The 19,065-nt window shown below is 65.9% G+C and overlaps 3 protein-coding genes across 4 annotated transcripts; 2 read left to right on the top strand and 1 right to left on the bottom strand.

Annotated features, from left to right (window-relative positions):
* Window positions 1-2,202: 2,202 nt before the first annotated feature.
* SEMA4C (semaphorin 4C) lies at window positions 2,203-8,329 on the top strand. 2 transcript variants are annotated; one of them, XM_030510034.1, is made up of 14 exons: window positions 2,204-2,718; window positions 3,667-3,815; window positions 3,904-3,966; window positions 4,082-4,180; window positions 4,835-4,931; window positions 5,008-5,124; window positions 5,211-5,362; window positions 5,442-5,617; window positions 5,728-5,872; window positions 5,954-6,176; window positions 6,257-6,372; window positions 6,452-6,609; window positions 6,686-6,756; window positions 6,841-8,329. In XM_030510034.1, the coding sequence occupies exons 1-14, from the start codon at window positions 2,421-2,423 to the stop codon at window positions 7,665-7,667; spliced, it is 2,691 nt and encodes an 896-aa protein (XP_030365894.1). In that variant the 5' UTR covers window positions 2,204-2,420; the 3' UTR covers window positions 7,668-8,329. The 2 variants fall into 2 exon arrangements, with proteins under 2 accessions (XP_030365893.1, XP_030365894.1); XM_030510033.1 differs by having other exon boundaries at window positions 2,203-2,718; window positions 6,686-8,329.
* A 669-nt stretch (window positions 8,330-8,998) lies between these two features.
* Window positions 8,999-9,950, top strand: ANKRD39 (ankyrin repeat domain 39). Its single transcript, XM_030510036.2, has 4 exons — window positions 8,999-9,182; window positions 9,260-9,363; window positions 9,454-9,657; window positions 9,743-9,950. Exons 1-4 carry the CDS (start codon window positions 9,083-9,085, stop codon window positions 9,878-9,880), a joined length of 546 nt encoding a protein of 181 aa, XP_030365896.1. The 5' UTR covers window positions 8,999-9,082; the 3' UTR covers window positions 9,881-9,950.
* Window positions 9,951-10,516: 566 nt separating this feature from the next.
* Window positions 10,517-18,550, bottom strand: CNNM4 (cyclin and CBS domain divalent metal cation transport mediator 4). Its single transcript, XM_030510035.1, has 7 exons — window positions 17,129-18,550; window positions 14,467-14,610; window positions 14,252-14,389; window positions 13,634-13,803; window positions 13,393-13,489; window positions 12,624-12,805; window positions 10,517-11,891 (listed from the first exon to the last, which is right to left on the bottom strand). Exons 1-7 carry the CDS (start codon window positions 18,543-18,545, stop codon window positions 11,682-11,684), a joined length of 2,358 nt encoding a protein of 785 aa, XP_030365895.1. The 5' UTR covers window positions 18,546-18,550; the 3' UTR covers window positions 10,517-11,681.
* Window positions 18,551-19,065: the final 515 nt, after the last annotated feature.

The following is a 19,065-nucleotide window of genomic DNA, read 5'->3' on the forward strand; positions in this document are numbered from 1 at the left end:
GCGCTGGCACAGGGTGCCCAGAGAAGCTGTGGCTGCCCCATCCCTGGCAGTGTTCAAGGCCAGGTTGGACACAGGGGCTTGGAGCAACCTGCTCTAGTGGAAGGTGTCCCTGCCTGTGGCAGGGGTTGGGGCTGGATGAGCTTTAAGCTCCCTTCCAACCCAAACCAGGCTGGGATCCAGCGGCACCGTGACCCCGCTGCTCCCCAGGCGCCTCCCTTGTGGCGCAGAACACGCTGGTTGTGGCCGGGCGGAGGGTTGTCGGCTGCAGGAACGCACATGGCAGGAGCGAGGGGGTGACAGCGGCTTCCCCGCCCCTCCGAGGGGTGCGCGGCGACAGCCATAGGAGAGCAGCCAGGCTGTGGAAGCCGGGATGGGAGCGGGCAGAGGGCAGCGTGTCCTCAAGGCTCCTCCAAGCCCCGCCATGGCCGTGGCCTCGCTGGTGGCAGCTTCCCCGGGCAGCCCTCCAGCGCTTGGCAGCGGCATCTGCAATTAGCGGGGCAGAGAGAACGAAGGAGCAGCGTCCCTGGCACCACCGCGTTCACCGGGGCTCGCTGCTCGGGGCTGTCCCGGGCCGCTACATCCAGGCAGCTGGATGAGCTTTAAGGTCCCTTCGCCCCGAACCGTTCCGTGGTGCCACGTTGGGTGCAGTTCCCACCCAGCGCCAGGGCTGCTCCGGGACACACAGAGCCCCCCTCCCGGGTGGTTTTGGGCACTGACACGCGGGCGAAGGGACCGCGTTTGGGATCACAGGACCCGGCTTTAAGCCGATCCCCCCCGATGGGATCCGAGCTGACCCGAGCTGACCCGAGCCGAGCCGATTCGGTCCGACCCGTGACGTCAGGCCGGGGCGGGGCCGCACGGGGCCGCGCGGCGCGCTCCCTCCGCCGCCAGCTCCCGCCGCCGCTGCCGCCGCCTCCCGCCGCCCCGGCCCGGCCCCCCCCGCCCCGAGGTGAGTGAATGCGCCCGGCCCCCCCCCCCCTCCACCTCCCGCCGCCCCGGCCGCGGCCCCCGCCCCGCCGCGCCCGGCCCCCCCCGCCCCGCCCCGCCCCGCCCCGCCCCGGTATTGTTGTGGCGGAGCCGCGGGGGAGGCGCTTTGTTCCAACCGGTACCGGCGATCGGCACCGGCGGCATCGCCTCCCCCGCACCCCCGCCGCTGCTGGGGGGGCCCCGGTAACCCCGGGCACCCTCTCTCCGGTAACGGAGATCCGTCGCCCCGATCCGTTGGTTCCCCCCCCCCCCCCCGCCGTCGGTACGAGCAGTCGGTGCCGGCCCCCACCCGTAGGAGCCCCCCCCGAGCGGCACCGTCGCGGGGCCGTGGTGCCCCGGTTCCCCCGTGGGACCCCCGGGCGTCCAGCACCGGAACCCGTGGGGGACCCCAGGGACCCGTCGTGCCCGTGGCACCCCGGCCATGCCCGGGCACCCTCAGGGTGCCTGTCCCTGCTCTTGGCACCGCGGCTGTGCCCGTGGCACCCCGGCCAAGGCTGTGACACCCTGACCGTGCCCGTGGCACTCTGCCTGTGACCGTTACACCCTGACTATGCCCGTAGCACCCTGGCTTTGGCCATGGCACCCTGACAACTCCCATGGCACCGCAGCTGTGCCTGTGGCACCCTCACTGTGTCCATGGCACCCCCACTATGCCCGTGGCACCCTGACCATGACTGTGGCATGCCCATGGCACCCTGGCTGTGCCTTTGTCCCCAGAGCCATGCCTGTTGCACCCCAACTGTGCCCATGACACCCTGGCTGTGTCCATCGCACAGTGGCCATGCCCATGGCACCCTGATCATGCCCACAGCACCCTGGCTGTGCCCATGGCACCCTGACCATGTCTGTGGCACCCCAAAAATGCCCATGACACCCTGGCCATGCCCATGGCATCTTGACCATTCCCATGGCACCCCAACCGTGCCCATGGCACCCTGGCATCCCCAGAGCCATGCCTGTAGCACCCTGACCATGCCCGTGGCACCACAACTGTGCCTGTGGCGCGCCGGCTGTGTCCATTGCACCCCAGCTTTGACCATGGCACCCCAACCATGCCCATGGCACCAGCAGCTCCCTGCCTGCGCCCCCTCCCTGCGCCAGGGCGTCCCCCATTCCCACGCCCATGGGGTCCCATTCCCGGCCCCCCGCCCTCCCGGAAATCCTTCCCGAGCTGATGCAGGGCTCCCCCCCGCTTCCTGCTTCCCGCCGGGCAGGGCAGAACAATTCCCGGCCGCATCCTGCCCAGCCTGGTGCGGGGGGGGCGCACGGCGAGGGCACCCCCGGACACACCGGGCAGGGCCAGGGGTGACGTGGGGGGGAAGCGGAAGGGCCCGTTTCCTCCTCCGTGGACCCCCACACACACCCTGTGGCTCGTCACCACCGGAGGAGGGACCGTGCCGGGGTGTGTGGGGGGGAAGCGATTGGGGACCCGCATGCGTCCCCCCCCCAGTGCGTGGGGCGCCCCCGGCCTCGTGATGCGCGTTCCTCAATGGCCGCCTTGTCCCCGCGCCGCCCGCGTGACGCCCCGTTACCCTAACGGGGCCCGGCCGTGGCCGTCTGTCCGTGTGTCCCCCCCAGGCTGCGTGTTCCTGTGTCCCCCCCTCCCCACCATGGCGCCCCGCTGCCTGCTGGCCCTCGCCTCGCTGCTGGCCCTCGCCGCCGCTGCCGCCGCCGCCACCGCGCCGGGGTCCTCGTGGAGCGCCGTGCCCCGCAAGACTGTCCCCTACGCGGGTGAGTAACCGTGTGTGTGTCCCCAGGGAGAGGGCAGCGGGGGGGGAAACTGAGGCACAGCGGGTGGGGGTGTTGGTCCCATCATCTTGGTGGCACCCATGGGCTGTACTGGCCCCCCCCAGCTTGGCAGCGCTGTGGGGATCCCCCCTGGGATGGTGGCTCTAAAACTAGGGGTCTGTGAGAGCAGAGGGGGACACCTGGGGACATGGCACGGTGTCCCTGTGCTGTGCCAGTGCCCGGGGTCCCCATCCCTGTGCCATGTCCCTGTGCCGTGCCATTGCTGCCTGTCCCTGTCCCTGTGCCATGCCAGCACCCCGAGGTGCCATCCTTTTGCCGTGCCAGCACCCTGTGTCCCCCTGTCCCGTGCCAGCACCGTGTGTCCCCATCTGCCGTGTGCCGTGTCCCCGTACCCTGCTTGGTGGCAGTGCCCGGTGTCCTCTATTCCAGCACTGTGCCAGTGTCCCTGTGCCGTGTCCCCTGTCCCTGTGCTGTCCCCATGCCCGTGACCCCCATCCCTGTGCCATCCCACGCCTGACTCCTGTCCTTTCCTGTGCCATCCCCATGCTGTGCCAGCGCCCAGCGTCCCTGTGCCAACCCCATGCTGTCCCCATGCCATCTCCATGCTGTCCCCACATGCTGCCATCCTGGTGCCATCCCCGTGCCATCCCCATTCTGTCCCCATGCCGTGCCATCCCCACGTCCCCATCCCCGCCCGGAGGGCCCCGGTGCCCCCCTCTCAATGGTCCCTTTCTGCGGTGCCGGTGCCGGGGGGGGGCCGCGGGGTCCCTCCAAAGGCCGCTGTGTTCGCGCGGCGCCGCCAGCGCCCGCCCCGGTGACAAAGAGCCCTTTGTGCTCTGCAGGAGGGGGTCAGGGGGGGCTGCGAGTGCCCGGCGGGGCTGGGGCTCAACCCTCACGTCCCCCCCTTTGTGTTCCCCCCCCTCCCAACAGAGCTGCAGGACGTGGCCAAGCGCTTCTCGCAGGGGGGGGTCTCTCACTACCTGACCCTTACGCTGGACGCAGCCGAAGCGCTGCTCTACGTGGGGGCCCGTGAGGCCGTCTTTGCCGTGGCCACCGGCACCGTGGAGCTCAAGGCAGCGGTGAGGCCCTGGGAACCCCCCCTCAAGGGGTGTTTCGGGGGGTGAGGGGGGTGTTTGGAGCCCCCTGACCCCTTTTCTCCATCCCCAGATCTCCTGGGAAGCCCCTGTGGATAAGAAAGCCGAGTGCATCCAGAAGGGCAAGAACAACCAGGTTGGGGACGTGGGTGCTGTGGCTGCAGTGGGGGGGGTGACGGGGTGACAGGGCACCCCGGTGTGTCCTGTCATGGCCCCCCTTAACTGCCTGTTGTCCCCTCATCCCCCCCCAGACCGACTGCTTCAACTACGTGCGGTTCCTGCAGAGCTACAACAGCTCCCACCTCTACGCCTGCGGCACCTACGCCTTCCAGCCCAAGTGCACCTACATTGTGAGTGCGGCCATGGGGGGACCCCAAAACCTGTCACCCCCCTGGACAACCCCCCCACCCCACCTTGGGAGCATCACCAAGGGGTGTCCCTATCCCCAAAAGGGTGCTTCAGGGGTGTCCCTGTCCCCAGGGGCATCATTAAGGGGTGGCCTTGTTCCTGTGAGGGTGGTCTGGGGGTGTCCCTTGTCCCCATGGAGCTTTGTTAGGGGTGTTCCTGTCCCCATAATGGGTCCGTGCGCATCCCAGAAGGGCTATGTGGGGGATATCCCTGCCCCAGAAGCATCACCCAGGGGTGTCCCTGTCCTGAGGAGGGTGCTCCGTGGATGTCCCTGTTCCCAGGAGCATCATCCAAGGGTGTCCCTGTCCCCAAAAGGGTGCTCCAGGGGTGTCATTAAGGGATGGCTTTGTTCCCATAGAGTGGTCCAGGGGTGTCTCCAGTCACCCTGGAGCATTGTTAGGGGTGTCCCTCTCTCTATACTGGGTTATCCTGGGCTGTCCTTGTCCCAGAAGGGTTATCTTGGGGGTGTCCCTGTTCCAGGAGCATCATCCAGAGGTGTCCCTGTCCCCAGAAGGGTCATTGGGAGCTGGTCGGGGTGTGCGGTGACATGAACCAGAGTGGGTGTTGAACCCCCCACCCTCTCCTGTGCTCCACAGGAACTCTCCGGCTTCACCCTGGACCAAGTGGCTTTTGAAGACGGCAAAGGGAAGTGTCCCTATGACCCCACCAAGGGACACACCGGCCTCATCGTGGGTAGGTGGCACCACTGGGACCAGGGTGGGGGGTCCCACCACCGCCCCTGTCCCTTTCCTAACCCCCTTCCTCGCAGACGGGGAGCTCTACTCAGCCACCTTCAACAACTTCCTGGGCACGGAGCCCGTCATCCTCCGCAACCTGGGCCCCCACTACTCCATGAAGACCGAGTACCTCACCTCCTGGTTGAACGGTAGGGCTGAGAGGACACAGGATGGGGAGGACTGTGTGGACACCCCCAACCCCTGGCATGGGGTTAACATCCCTTTTCCACCACAGAGCCCCACTTTGTGGCCTCAGCGTACGTGCAGGAGAGCACGGCCAGCACCACCGGTGACGATGACAAAGTTTACTTCTTCTTCAGCGAGCGCGCGGTGGAGTACGACTGCTACGCCGAGCAAGTGGTGGCCCGCGTGGCCCGGGTCTGCAAGGTACAGGGAGGGGACACCGGGGCGAGGGACAGCATCCCAGGGTGGCTTCAGCCCGTGGTGACGCTGGTTGGGTGCGCAGGGGGACGTCGGCGGGGCCCGCACGCTGCAGAAGAAGTGGACGACGTTCCTGAAGGCCCGTTTGGTGTGTTCAGCCCCCGAGCAGCAGCTCCACTTCAACCGCCTCCAGGCTGTGTTCACCCTCCCTGGGGACGAGTGGCAGGACACCACCTTTTTTGGGGTCTTCCAGGCTCGCTGGTGAGTCCATGGGGAGGTGGCATCAGCCCCAGAACTGCTGGTGGGTCCATGGGGAGGCGGCATCCCCCATAACTGGTGGCTCCCCCTAAATCGTGCCCTGTCCCTTGCAGGGGGGACGTGGACGTCTCGGCCATTTGCCGGTACCACATCCTGGAGGTGAAGAAGGCGTTCGAGGGCCCCTACAAGGAGTACCGGGAGCAGGCGCAGAAGTGGGGCCGGTACTCGGATGAGGTGCCGAGTCCCCGTCCTGGCGCGGTGAGTGCCGGTACTGGCAGTGGGGAGGGAGATGGGGGTGCAGGATCCAGTCCCACAGTGACGGTGGCCTCGGTCCCACAGTGCATCACGGACTGGCACCGCCAGAATGGCTTCGCCAGCTCCCTCGAGCTGCCCGACAACACCCTCAACTTCGCCAAGAAGCACCCGCTGATGGACGAGCCCATCCTGCCGCACCGTGGCCGCCCGCTGCTCCTCAAGAAGGACTCCAACTTCACCCAGCTCGTGGTGGACCGAGTGGCCGGGCTGGATGGTGCCATCTACGAGGTGCTCTTCATCGGCACAGGTACGCGCTGGGCTCAGGGGAAGCCACCACGGAGGGTTCCTGCTGTGGGGACGTCCCTCACAGCCCGTTGGGACCCGCAGGTGACGGGTGGGTGCACAAGGCGCTGAACCTGGGCACTCGCATCCATCTGGTTGAGGAGCTGCAGGTTTTCGAGCCAGCGCAGCCCGTGGAGAGCCTGGTGCTGGCTGGACGGAAGGTGAGAGGTGCCACGGGGCATGGGAAGGGGTCCGGGTGGCACCTCGGGTGTCACCTCACCCATTCTCCTGCCCTCGCAGAAGCTGCTCTTTGCTGGCTCCCGGTCCCAGTTAGCCCAGTTGCCACTGGCCGACTGCAGCCGCTACCAGTCGTGCACCGACTGCGTCCTCGCCCGGGATCCCTACTGCGCCTGGAGCCGCAATGCCAGCCTCTGCGTGCGCACTGACGGCCTCAACGGGTACAGGAGGGTCCCTGTGGGGATGGGGGGACACCTGCTGTGACACCGGGTCCCCCTTCACCACCTCCTCCCGCAGGTCCCAACTGGTCCAGGATGTGCTGAGCTCCGACACCCGCGCCTGCACCCTGCCTCAGGTGGCCAAGCAAGGTGAGACCGCGGCGATGCCGCGCAGGGCTGGGCTCCTCCCCGGCTTTGTGCCTCCCCTCCTGACCCTGCGCCGCTCTCCCGCAGGCTCCATCACCCCCAAAAATGTGACGGTGGTGGCAGGCACCGACCTGGTGCTCACGTGCCGCTTGGGCTCCAACCTGGCGCAGGCGCTGTGGACCTTCGAGGGCCGGGCGCTGGCGGCCGAGCAGGCGCTGGTGCTGCACGACACGCGCCTGCGGGCGCTGGTGGTGCCGGGGGCCGGGGCGCAGCACAGCGGCACGTACCGGTGCTTCTCGGAGGAGCAGGGTGCCCGCCTGGGCGGGGAGGTGTACCGGGTGGTGGTGCTGGCCGGGGCCGGGGTGCCGCTGGAGACACGGGCGCCGCTGGAGAGCCTGGGGCTGGTCTGGGTGGTGGCCGTGTGCCTGGGTGCGCTGTGCCTGGTGCTGGTGCTCGTGGTGTTCTCGCTGTGGCGACGGCTGCGGGAAGAGCTGGGGAAAGGCGCCAAAGCCATTGAGAGCACCCTGGTGTACCCCATCGAGCTGCCCAAGGAGCCCCCCAGTCCCCGCTTCATCCCCAGTGCCGCGTCTGACTCGGATGAGAAGCTCTGGGACCCAGCCAGTTACTACTACTCGGACGGCTCGCTCAAAATCGTGCCGGGTCACGCCACGTGCCGCAACGGCGGCCCCCCCGGTGCCACCTCGCCACCAAGCGCCATCCCCGGGCAGCCCCTTCACTCACCCACCCGCATCCACCTCGGCCCCCTGCGTGGTTCCTCCTCCAACGGCTACATCCGCCTGGCGCTGGGTGCTGAGGAGCGGCCGCCCTGCGCCGACCTGGCCGAGGAGCTGCGGCGCAAACTGCAGCAGCGCCAGCCCCTGCCCGACTCCAACCCTGAGGAGTCGTCGGTCTGAGCCGCCGGTGGCCGCCGAGCAGCCATACCTACCTCAGGGGCACCCGCCGCGGGGACCCCGGCCCCGGCACCCACCGTGGGGACCAGCGCCTGGGCACCAGCACCCGCCTTGGGGCTGCGGTGTGGGCGCTGGTGCCCGGTGTGGGGATGCCGGTGCTGGTACCTGTTTTGGGACTGCCACGTTGGCACTCATCGTGGGGCCGGACTGTCACCCCAGGTACCCGGCTTGGTCACTGCCACCCCAGCACCCGCCTTGGGGCTGTGGCGCTGGCACCATGACACCCGTCTTGGGCCACCGGAGCTGCTCTCGGTCACCGCATCCGCCTTTGGTACCGTGTCCCAAGCAAGGGACTGACCTTTGGGGACTGCCACCAGCCTTGGGGACCAGTGAGCCCCCCCGGGTGCCGGGTCCCAGCCCGGGCAGTGGCCACAGGATGATTTTTTGGGATGATTTAAGAACCGATCGGGTTTTTTCTTCCTGAAACCTTTTCTAATGCCCCCCCCAACACCCACCCCAGGGCTTCGTACCCCTTTGGCCCTGGTTGTAAATACCCCCCCCCCCGCCTGCCACTCCCCTGCACGCTGCCCGCTCGGGCCCTTTTGTATAACTCCCCACCCCCAGTGTAATTTATTTGTTACCAAAATATATTTATTTGCTGTAAATACCTGAGTATTTTTATATTAATAATAAAAAGGAGTAAAAAAAACCACCCCTTAATCACATATTGAAAGCGAAGCCGGCGGAGGGGGGGTGCGGGGAGGGCGCTGGGCCCCCCCCAGCCACTGAGCTCATGGAAAAAGGCCGCACTCGGGGCTATAAAAGGGCATCGCGGTGCCGTTCCCAGGGCGGGGGGGGGGGGGGGAGAGCTGAGGCTTGGCCCCACGCCCGTGTGTCCCGGCCCCGTGTCCCCCCCCCGGATGCCGGGGGTCACTGCGGGGTCCCCGGGGAGGCCCTGCCGGGAAGGCGGCGGAAGCGGCACCCGGGGTCCTGGGGGGGGGGGTCTGGGAGCGGCTGCCCGGGCCGTGGGAACCCGGAGAGGGGCCCCAGTGCTGCCGTGGAAGCGGGGGGGGGGGTGGCACAGCCGGGGCGCCCCCTGACGGCGGCGGCGGGGCCCTGCTGGCGGCCGAGAGCTCGGGGCGTGGCGTCGTTCGGCTTCCCTCGGCTCGCTTCGGCTCTTTCCGGCTTCCCTCGATTTCCTTCGGCTCTTTCCGGCTTCCCTTGATTTCCTTCAGCCCCTCCCTCGGCTCCCTTCGGCTGTTCGCGCCTCCCCTCAGACCCCTTCGGCTACTCCCGTCTCCCCTCGGCCCCTTTCGCCTATTCCCCGCCTCCCCTCGGCTCCTTTCGGCCCGTCCCTCGACTCCTTTCGGTTGTTCCCGCCTTCCCCCGGCTCCCTTCGGCCGCTCCCGGCCGGGGCGATGGCGGCGGGTCGCCGCTCACCGCCGGGTCCCTGCTGCCCGTCGCGGGTGGCGGTGCCCAGCGCTCACCAGACCCTGCCCGAGATGGACTTCGAGCGGGGTCGGGGGGGGACCGGGACGGGCTGCGGGCGGGGGCATGGCCGGAGCCCCGCCTGACCCGCTCCCCGCTGCCCGCAGGGATCTGGGCGGCGGCGCGGGACGGGGACGAGCCCCGAGTGCGGCAGCTGCTGGATCGGCGCGGGGAGCCCTGTCAGACCGACCTGGCGGGGTACACAGCGCTGGTACGGGGCGGGAAGCACGGGGTGGAAGGGGGGTGGGTACGAGCGGTACGAGCAGCCCGACCGCCGTGCCCACCGCCCCGCTGCCCGCAGCACTACGCCAGCCGCAACGGGCACCTGGGGGTGTGCCGCCTGCTGCTGCAGCGCGGCGCCCGCTGCGACGCCCGCACGCCCGGCGGGGCCACCCCGCTGCACCGCGCCAGCTTCTGTGGACACCTCGCTGTCGCCCGGCTCCTGCTGGCGCACGGAGCGGACCCCGCTGCTGCCGATGGGGACGGCCGCACCAGCCTGCACAAGGTGGGGCGATGGGGCCGGGGGGGGGGGGGGGGGGGTGTGTGTGTGTATCCCCCCACACAGGCGGTGACAGGCGCGCCACCCGCAGGCGGCCGAGCAAGGCCACCGGGAGCTGTGTGCGCTGCTGCTGCAGCACAGCCCGGCGCTGGCCGCCATCGCCGATGCCAAGGGACGGCGGCCGCGGGATGTGGCGCACCCGGCGCTGCGGGACCTGCTGGAGACCTGAGCGGGGACCACGGGAGCCACCGAGGGACACCCCCCCCCCCCCATGGATAAACAGCGCCTGTGGCACCCAACGCTGTGTCCGTGTCTCTGTCCCCGCGCCGGGGTCGCCCCTCGGGGGGGTCCGCAGCCATTTTCGGCTGCACCCTCCCCAGCCGCACCCGCGGGGAGGCGGCCGCAAGCAGCTCGGTGCCGCGGGGCGGCTCGGCGGGGCCGTACCTGCGGGTGAGCGGGCACCGCGCCGCCGCCGCCGAGCTCCTCGCTGTGGTGACTGCGGCCCCCGAGCCTCCGGTACAGCCTTGCCCCGCCCACCTCCCTCCGGACAGCCAATCAGTGTCCTCCTCACCACACATCGCTCCGGCCGTCCCCACCCCGCAGCCAATCGCCATCTGCGGCGCGTCCCACCCCGCCGCCGTTCCTCCTGACTGCCAATCGCCGTCCGCTCCGCCTCACGCAGTGCAGCCAATCACCGCCCCAGGGGGCGGTGCCTCAGCCCCGCGCTGTAAACAACAGCGGTGGAAGATTTAAAGGGGCCGCGTCCTCTCTAACTGCGGCGACTCCGGGAGCTCCCTCCCGGTAATCGGGACTCCCCCCCCCGCTGCTCCCCAAACCCCGCCGCGAAGCACGGAGGAGACCGACGTACAGATAGAGGCTTTTATTACCCAAGCGGCAAAAAACCATCCCCAAAACCCCATCAGAGAGAATTCCACAGTCGGTTTCACAACCGGGAGGAAGGGGGGGGGGGAACGGGACACCCCAAATATACAAATCAAAGCTAATGTGGAAAATAAATAGGAATTCCCGGGGGGGAGGTTTGCATAGAGGAAGATTTAATAAAAAAGGGTCGTTTTATTTTTTTTCTCCTTGGTTTATTATTATTATTATTAATTATTATTAATAATTATTATTATTTCGATCATCTCCCCCCGCAGGCCCCCGGATCTGAGCGTCGAGATGGAATTAACAACAATAATTCACTTTCTCCTAATAACTTACAGAGGTCACTCAGGGAACTTGTGCTTTTGGGGGGGGTGGGACATACGTCTCCTTCCCCTCCCCTCCATGGGGCACCAGGTCCCCAGGCCCTGCCCCGAGGGCACCGGTGGGTCTGGGGCTCCCCCCGGTGCTGGGGGGGGCACACACAGTGCTGGCCCCCTCCTGCTTGTACAACTTTGGTCACTAGCTTTGTGCCCCCGGCCCCACATCCCACCCCATGGAGGGTGGGGGGGGAAGGCACTAAAACCACCCCCTTGGGGGGGGGGGGGGCACATACACACATAATGACAACAAGGACCCGGCTCTGCCGTCCTCAGCACGCTCGTGACACCAGTGAGTGGCGGAGGGGGTCAAGTCTCAGCCGTGGTGGTGGCTTTGCGCCGGGGACCATCCCCTTGGCCTCGGGCCTGATGCCGACCTCTCCACTGCCACGTCCTCGCGGTCTCCCGGGCCAGCGGGAAAGGGGAACAACGGGCATGGAGAAGGATGAGATGCCACCATCATGTCCCATCCCAGGTGCCCCCTCCCAAAAAAAACCACGGGAGAGGGGCCGGGATGGCCACGGCGGAGCCCACCCCCCCCCCCAACCCCGAGACCTGAAGCTCCCTGAGCTGAACGAGGGTTTGTGCCACCCTTGAGATGGATCACAAAGAAAACCAGCCTGGAAAAGCAGCAGTAGATCCCAGCTCCGTTTACCACCACATTGCCACCAAGGGTTCAACCAGGCTTCTCCGGGCACCCCGGCACGGCGTCACCTACTTAGGAATAAAAGGGTCCCCTAAAATGAGCCCGTGCCGGTGGGGCCGGGGTCAGATGGAGTTTTCCAAGAGACTGTGGTTGCTCCGACGGCTCAGGCAGTTCCTCTTGTTCAGGAGGCTGGTGGTCTCGTCGGCGGTGCTGGCAGGTTCTGGTTTCTCCGGGACATCGGTGTCTGCGTTGGGGCAGTTGCTGTCGGGGGACTGGGGACAACTGTCCATGCGGGAGGCTGTCAGGGCGTTCTGGTACTCATGGCGCATGATCTGTGGGGAGAAGGGAAGGAGTGAGGAGCGGGGTGTGACCCCCAAGAGCAACCCCATGGGCATCCACCTCACCTTAGAGCCATGGAATCAATGAGGATGGAAAAGAGCCTTAAGATCATCAGTGCCAAGTGGTGCCAAGGCCACCACTGCCCCATGGCACTGAGGCCTCGGCTACACGGGCTGTGAACACTTGCAGGGACGGTGACTCCAGCCCTGCCCTGGGCAGCCTGTTCCAATGCCTGAGCACCCTCTGGGGAAGGAATTGTTCCTCAGCTCCACCTAAACCTGCTTCCTCTTGTCATAGAATGAATCATACAACGGTTTGGGTTGGAAGGGAGCTTAAAGCTCATCCAGTCCCAACCCCTGCCACGGGCAGGGACACCTTCCACTAGAGCAGGTTGCTCCAAGCCCCTGTGTCCAACCTGGCCTTGAACACTGCCAGGGATGGGGCAGCCACAGCTTCTCTGGGCACCCTGTGCCAGCGCCTCAGCACCCTCACAGGGAAGAGCTTCTGCCTTAGATCTATCCTGAACTTCCGCTGTTTCAGTTTGAACCCATCGCCCCTTGTCCTATCGCTCCAGTCCCTGATGAAGGTCCCTCCCCACCATCCTTGTAGCCCCCTTCAGACACTGGAAGCTGCTCTGAGGTCTCCACGCAGCTTCTCTCCTCCAGGCTGAACCCCCCCAGGTCCCTCAGCCGTTCCCCACCACACTCGTGCCCCAGGGCCCTCACCTTGACGAACTGGAGGTCAGTGAGGGCGCGGACGCTGAAGTCGGCCACGTACTGGGCGCCGGTGCTGGTGTTGAGCTGGCTGTTGCTGCCGCTGATGGGAGACGAGATGGAGTCGGAGCGTTCGTGGTAGGTGAGGGACGCCGAGTGGTTGAGGCTGCTGACGTGGGACGGGGAGCGTGTCTCTGTGGGACGGGAGGGACGGGGTCAGCCATGCCCTGCGCCACCCACCCTGGGTGCTGCGCCTACCCATAACAGGGTGCTGAGCCCCCCTGGCTCCGTGCGGGGAGATCCCCATCCGGCAGGCTCCAGGGACACAGATCCCAGTGGTGACAGGGAGCAATGGGATGTGTGCCCGCCCCAGTGCAGCCCAGTAGCACCGGATTTGATCCACCCAACCCTCTGGTCCCCCTTGCTCCAGGGGACAGGGACCAGGACCAAGGACACTGTGAGTCCCAAACCAGTGGCTCAGTCACCCCACACGGGTTACAGACAAGGTGGGGGTTATGGGGACAAGGTGATGTGCTTGGACAAGCCGGGTGACACAGGGCAGAGAGATGGACAACACAACACACGCACACAGGACAAGGTGAAGAGAAGCCTCTGGTGCTGGTGACACTGAGCTGAGCCACAAGGGTCAGTGTCGCAGCCCCCCAGGACAGCTCAGGGGGCACCAGGGGGGGCTCCAGCATCTCCTGTTCCCACCAGCAGCTCTAAACCAGGGCGGGAGGCTCTCCCCATGCTGGCACCCAAGCGATTTGGGGGTGCTTACCGGTAGGAGAGGGGCTGATGGCCATCACCCCATAATAGGAGAAAGCTCCTGCTTCAAACTTCATGCACTCCTTGCCCGTCTCCACCTCCACCTTGCCCTGCACGGGAGAGAAGGGGTTGAGTTCCTTAAGCCACATCCCGCAGCACTGGGCTGGATGAGAGCCCCCAAACCCCCTGTCACTGCCTGCCCGGGGGTGACAGCTCACCCAGGGGACCCCACGCGCGTGGTGGCACCCGGGTACCTGCAGGATGAGGGTGAAGTAGTCGGCTGCCTTGTTCTTGCAGTAGAGGAAGTGGCGCGGGGACTTCTTGTTGCCCTCGTCAAACTTCAGCTCCTGGATGACATCGGAGTATTTGAGGAGCCGCAGGAGGATCTTCTCCGAGATGTAGGTGGGGGTGAAGAGCGTCACCTCTGAGAGCGAGACGGGGAGAAAAGGGCTCAGAGCCACGGTCCTCGGCCCTCCACATGAAGGTGCATCCCCCCCCATCCCTCTGGGTGCTGCCTGGATCATGCTGGACCCCACTGACACCTCCCTGGGGCAGAAACCCACCCAACAGAAGATCCAGGTCGCCAGGCTTGGGGACACATGTGCCAGCAGGGAATGGAACCTGAAGGGATGGGGACCTCCTGCGCATCACAGGCATCCCTTTGGCAGGTGGGGACAGAGGGGAGGAGAGCGGGATGAGGCACAAGCACCCCATAATTCCTGAACTAGATGGTTGGAGCGACTGTTCCTTGGTGGGGGGACAGGAACAGAGCCCACCAGGTCGGTGCTGGGGAGCTGCTGGAGCCACTGGACTGAGCCAAGGGGTGCCCTGAGCTTCAGGGGGCTCCCCCCACCCCAAAACACCCCCTTTACCTGTGGAGAGGAAGCGGTGGGCGGCCAAGAGCAGCTGTGGGGAGACCTTCACCTTCTGCTCCCCGATGGGGTCCTTGAAGGCCGAGAAGTCCCGTTTGCCCTTATGGTTGCTCACGAGCTTCCTGCTGCGGTTGTCGGCTGTGGGGAGCGGGGTGTCAGCGGGACACAGCGGGACATGGGATGAGGAGGGGACAGGGACCGAGCCCAACACCTACTGTACGTGTCCGACTCATCCAGGATCTCCGACTTGATGATCTCCTCGATGACATCCTCCAGCGTCACCAGCCCCAGCACCTCGTAGAAGGGATCTCCCTCGCCCTCGTTGTTCACCTTCTGCACGATGGCCAGGTGGGACTTCCCTATGGATTGGCACATGGGACATTAGAAGGGGACCCCCCCCCAATCCCAGCGGTGTCACTGGGACCAGCGCTTCCCTCCCTTCCCTCCCAAACCAGTTCAGACGCAGACATGCCCCTGAGCTGGGCACCAATTCCCAGTGTAAGGGCAGTGACTGAGGCCAGGCACCAGTGCGAGGCGTGGGCTTGGCAACGGGATTCCCAGGAGATGGAATGTGTCCCTGGGGAGCCCATTCCGTGCCACAATGTCGGGTGAGCGCCTCACTCTGTGCAGGCATGATGCAGTTTGCCTTATTCCAGCTAAATCCAAAGCTGGAATCCGAGCTGGCCCTGCTCCTGTGTGCAGGTTTCTCTTGCTCCATCCCCAAATTACACAGGTCCATTGGGAAAAGCTCCTTGGCCAAGGAACATGCAGCTCTGCTCCAGGGAAAGCAGCCGAGCAGTGTGTGGAACACCACAGCACACCCAGGTCACTGCACCCACAGGACCGGTCTCCTTAGCCTGGGGAAGGTGGTGACGTTCCCTCCCCGACCTCAGCACAGCCCCAGAGAGAAGCACTTGGGCCTCTTCAAGCTCCACGCTCGCCCCCAGACCAGCAGCAAGGTGCCATCCTGCTCTGCTCAGCACCAGCGCGCCCTCCCTGACACGAGCTGCTGTTTGGTTATAGAGCTGGTGGCTGCAGGCACAGGGGAAAGCTGATGGGGAAGGGACCACAGAGCGACCTGTGTCCATGGAATCCCAGCCTGGGTTGGGCTGAAGGGACCTTAAAGCTCCTCCAGCTCCAACCCCCTGCCACGGGCAGGGACACCTTCCACTAGAGCAGGTTGCTCCAAGCCCCTGTGTCCAACCTGGCCTTGAACACTGCCAGGGATGGGGCAGCCACAGCTTCTCTGGGCACCCTGTGCCAGCGCCTCAGCACCCTCACAGGGAAGAGCTTCTGCCTCAGAGCTCATCTCAGTCTCCCCTCTGGCAGGTTAAAGCCATTCCCCTTGGCCTGTCCCTCCAGGCCCTTGTCCAAAGCCCCTCTCCAGGTTTCCTGGAGCCCCTTTAGGCACTGGAGCTGCTCTAAGGTCTCCCCTTCAGGAGCCTTCTCTTCTCCAGGCTGCCCCAGCCCAGCTCTCCCAGCCTGGCTCCAGAGCAGAGCTGCTCCAGTAAAGGGGGTGCTCAGAGGGGTGAACCCAGCCTGAGCTCATTGCTTGGGCTGCGGGAACCCCTCCCCCTGGGGTGTGCACAGGGAGGGATGGGGCCGGGCTGGGAGCGGCTGGTGGCAAAGCAAACACCCGCAGGGATCCGCTGGGCAAAGGGCAGGGGCCCGGCTCCTGATGCAGGTGCCCATCGGTGGCACAAGGGCAGAGCCTCCCCACGGCGCTGCATCCCTCAGGAACGGGGTTTGGCTCGAAAGCAGCGCCACAAAGCAGTGCCCTGAGCCAGAGAGGCAGCTGAAATCCAACACTACGGGCCGCGGGTGGCTTTGTAACCGGAATGAGCGGCTTTAAATCCCTTAGGAAGGATTTGCCGGAGGGAAAGCCGGTGCCAGCAGCCGGGATAACGCCGGCGCCGGCAGCAACAGGACTCTGCTTCTCTGCTGCTGGGTTCTGAGGCCTGGCTGGAGCGGGATGGGATGAACTGAAGGGAAAGACGCTGAGATCCCATTGGCATTCCCACAAGGAGCCGTGCCGAGCCGCGGTGCTCCCGTGCCCATGGTTTTGGAGCTGCCGCCTCCTCCCTACCCTTACACGTGAGCCAAGCTCGGATCTAGTGGCTCCCAAACCCTCTCCCAAGCTCCAGTCGAGCTTTTGCTGCAGGTGGAATTATTTGATCCCTTAAATCTCGTCATGACACCCCCTGAACCATCCCTGAGGGTGACGGGACACAGAGAATGTGGTGAGCCCAAAGCTCTGCTCCAGGAGCCGCAGCACGGAGCGGGGTTGACCTGGCATCCCCCACCACAGCCGGGATCTTCACTTCATCCCAGCCCCACTCTGGAAGCTGGGAAGGGCAGGAGGGTTCCCAGCCTGAAGGCACATCCCGGAGGGCTCCTCCTGCAGCCAGCCCATGTCCTGCTCCTGCTCCCAGCCCCACGAGCAGGAAGCAGAGTGGGAATGGGGCCGGCACCGAGCGGCACTCACCATTCCCAACGGGAGGAGGGAGCCAAGCCCAAACCTGGGAGCCCAGCAATTTCCCAGCTCTCATTTTCTATCCAAGGGCCCCCGGGGCTGGTGATTAAACCCAAGTGAACATTCCCAAAGTGGCTCCTGAGGCTGGCGCTGGCCACGGGCAGAGAATGGGCTGCTCCTGGTTCAGCTGCTTGTGCCCAGCACCATGTCCCCGTGTGTCCCGTCCCCTCCACCCAAACCAGCACCCCATGGACAGCACCCCACGGAAGCAGCGGCACCCCACGGAAGCAAGCAGCACCCCATGGAAGCAGCGGCACCCCAAGGAAGCAAGCAGCACCCCACAGAAGCAGCAGCACCCCACGGAAGCAAGCAGCACCCCACGGAAGCAAGCAGCACCCCCTTACCCTTTTTGAACTCCTCCAGCATGGCATCCAGCTTGGTGTCATGGAACACGACGTGGACGGGGTGGTTGTAGAACTTGGTGATGGTTTTGAGGGGCGTGCAGTCATCAGGGTCAACGAAAGCCAAATCCTTGACATAGAGGATGTCCATGATGTTGGAACGCTCCTCCTCGTAGACAGGGATACGAGTGTAACCGCTCTCCATGATCTCTGACATGGTGTTGAAGTCCAGGATGGCGTCGCTGTTGATCATGAAGCAGTTCTGCAGCGGGGTCATCACGTCCTCCACCGTCTTGGTGCGGAGCTCCAGGGCTCCTTGGATCATGTTGAGCTCTTCCCTCACCAGGTCGTTGTAGGGCTCCGTCACCTTCAGCATCTCCACCAGCTTCTCCCGGTTGTAGACGGTGCCGATCTCCTGGCCCAGGATGCAGTCGAGGAGTTTGCTGATGGGGTAGGAGAGGGGGAACGTCACCAGCATGAAGAACTTGGTCACCACGATGGTGTTGGCGCCCACGGCCAAGCCGTGGCGGGAGCAGAGCGCTTGGGGCACAATCTCCCCGAAGATGACAATGCCGATGGTGGAAGCGACGACGGCGCCGATTCCAGAGCCTATGAGGTCATCGAGGAAGATGGTGAGGGTGGTGTTCACCAGCACGTTACCCAGCAGCAGCGAGCACAGCAGGTAGTTCCCTTTACGGCGGATGGGCTCGATCTTGCGGGCGTAGCGCTTCTCGGTGTCGGTGCCGCAGTTCTGCACGATGCGCAGCTCCATGGGGTCCAGCGCCATGAGGCCCAGGTTGAGCCCGCTGAACATGCCCGACAGCACCAGCAGCACCACGATCAGGATCACCTGCAGCCACAGCGGCAACAGCGACTTCTTCTCCTCCAACACCATGAGCCACCCGTCGGGGTCGGGATGGGGCAGCCAGGCCTGGCCGGCCCGGCGCTGGCTGCACAACACGTAGGTCTTTACCTTCTCGCCCTTCCGCAGGGCGCGGACCTGCACCCGCAGCAGGGCCGAGGTGTCGAAGACCTCAGCGGGGCCGGGCTGCACCACCACGTCCTGGGTGCGATAGGAACAGGAGCCGTTCGGGGCAGAACCGTTCTCAGCCGGGCGCAGCTCGGCGAACGCCACCCGTTCCCCGGTGCGAGGTCCCAGCCCCTGCCCGTAGAAGCGCAGCAGCAGCTCGCTGCCCTCCGTCACACGGATGGGCCCGCGGGACGGAGCCACCGGCGCCGGCTTCGTGCTCTCCTCCAGCCGCATCCCCAGCACCACGTTGTCCCCGTCCGGCGGCCCCGGGCGGGACACGGCGGCAGCGGCGGCGGCGCCGGGCAGCGCCAGCAGCAGCAGCGGCGGCAGCAGCAGCACCGAGGGGAACCCGCCGCCGCCGCCGCGCCGCCGCCCGACGCCCGCCGCCATGTTGGCGTCTCGCAACCGCCTCACGCCGCGCCCCCTTCCCGCCCCGAGCGGGGCCGCGTCACACCCTCCCGCCACCCCCCCGTTCCCCTTCTCCTCTGCCTTAAAGGGGCGATGGCAGAGCGGGGCCGGCATGGCGCGGGGTAAGGAAGGGGATGGGTGGTGGCGGGGAGGAGTGTGGTAAGCGGAGTGGGGTGTAAGGGGGTGGGAAGGGGGTGGGGGTATCTGTTAGGTGGGAGTTGAGCCCCCCCGGGGGTGTGTGGGGTGCAGGAGGAACTAGGGTGAGCAGGACCTGGAGGGGGAACACTAGGACCTGGATGGGGGCACTAGGACCGGGGAAGGAGGGAAACTAGGACCTCGGGGAGGCGCGCACTAGGATCTGGGGGAAGGGGGCACTAGGACCTGGAGGAGGGGCAATAGGACCGTGGAGAGGGGCACTTGGGACCTGGGGGAAGAGGGCACTAGGATCTGGGGGAGGCAGGCACAAGGATCTGGTGGCGGGGCAACAGGACCGGGGAGGGGG

This window comes from Strigops habroptila, chromosome 21 (genome assembly GCF_004027225.2).
Source record: "Strigops habroptila isolate Jane chromosome 21, bStrHab1.2.pri, whole genome shotgun sequence".
Lineage (NCBI taxonomy): Eukaryota > Metazoa > Chordata > Aves > Psittaciformes > Psittacidae > Strigops > Strigops habroptila.

What these genes read in the sequence shown, in the direction of transcription:
- CNNM4 (XM_030510035.1), bottom strand. Translation starts at nt 18,545, where the DNA reads ATGGCGGCGGGCGTCGGGCGGCGGCGCGGCGGCGGCGGCGGGTTCCCC. An exon ending in ACTTCACCCTCATCCTGCAG is followed by an intron (nt 13,490 to 13,633) that starts GTACCCGGGTGC and finishes TCTCCCGTGCAG; the next exon opens with GGCAAGGTGGAGGTGGAGAC. An exon ending in CTGACCTCCAGTTCGTCAAG is followed by an intron (nt 11,892 to 12,623) that starts GTGAGGGCCCTG and finishes TTCTCCCCACAG; the next exon opens with ATCATGCGCCATGAGTACCA.
- SEMA4C (XM_030510033.1), top strand. Translation starts at nt 2,421, where the DNA reads ATGCGTCCCCCCCCCAGTGCGTGGGGCGCCCCCGGCCTCGTGATGCGC. An exon ending in CCGTGGAGCTCAAGGCAGCG is followed by an intron (nt 3,816 to 3,903) that starts GTGAGGCCCTGG and finishes CTCCATCCCCAG; the next exon opens with ATCTCCTGGGAAGCCCCTGT. An exon ending in GCGTGGCCCGGGTCTGCAAG is followed by an intron (nt 5,363 to 5,441) that starts GTACAGGGAGGG and finishes TTGGGTGCGCAG; the next exon opens with GGGGACGTCGGCGGGGCCCG.
- ANKRD39 (XM_030510036.2), top strand. Translation starts at nt 9,083, where the DNA reads ATGGCGGCGGGTCGCCGCTCACCGCCGGGTCCCTGCTGCCCGTCGCGG. An exon ending in CGAGATGGACTTCGAGCGGG is followed by an intron (nt 9,183 to 9,259) that starts GTCGGGGGGGGA and finishes CGCTGCCCGCAG; the next exon opens with GGATCTGGGCGGCGGCGCGG. An exon ending in TGGCGGGGTACACAGCGCTG is followed by an intron (nt 9,364 to 9,453) that starts GTACGGGGCGGG and finishes CGCTGCCCGCAG; the next exon opens with CACTACGCCAGCCGCAACGG.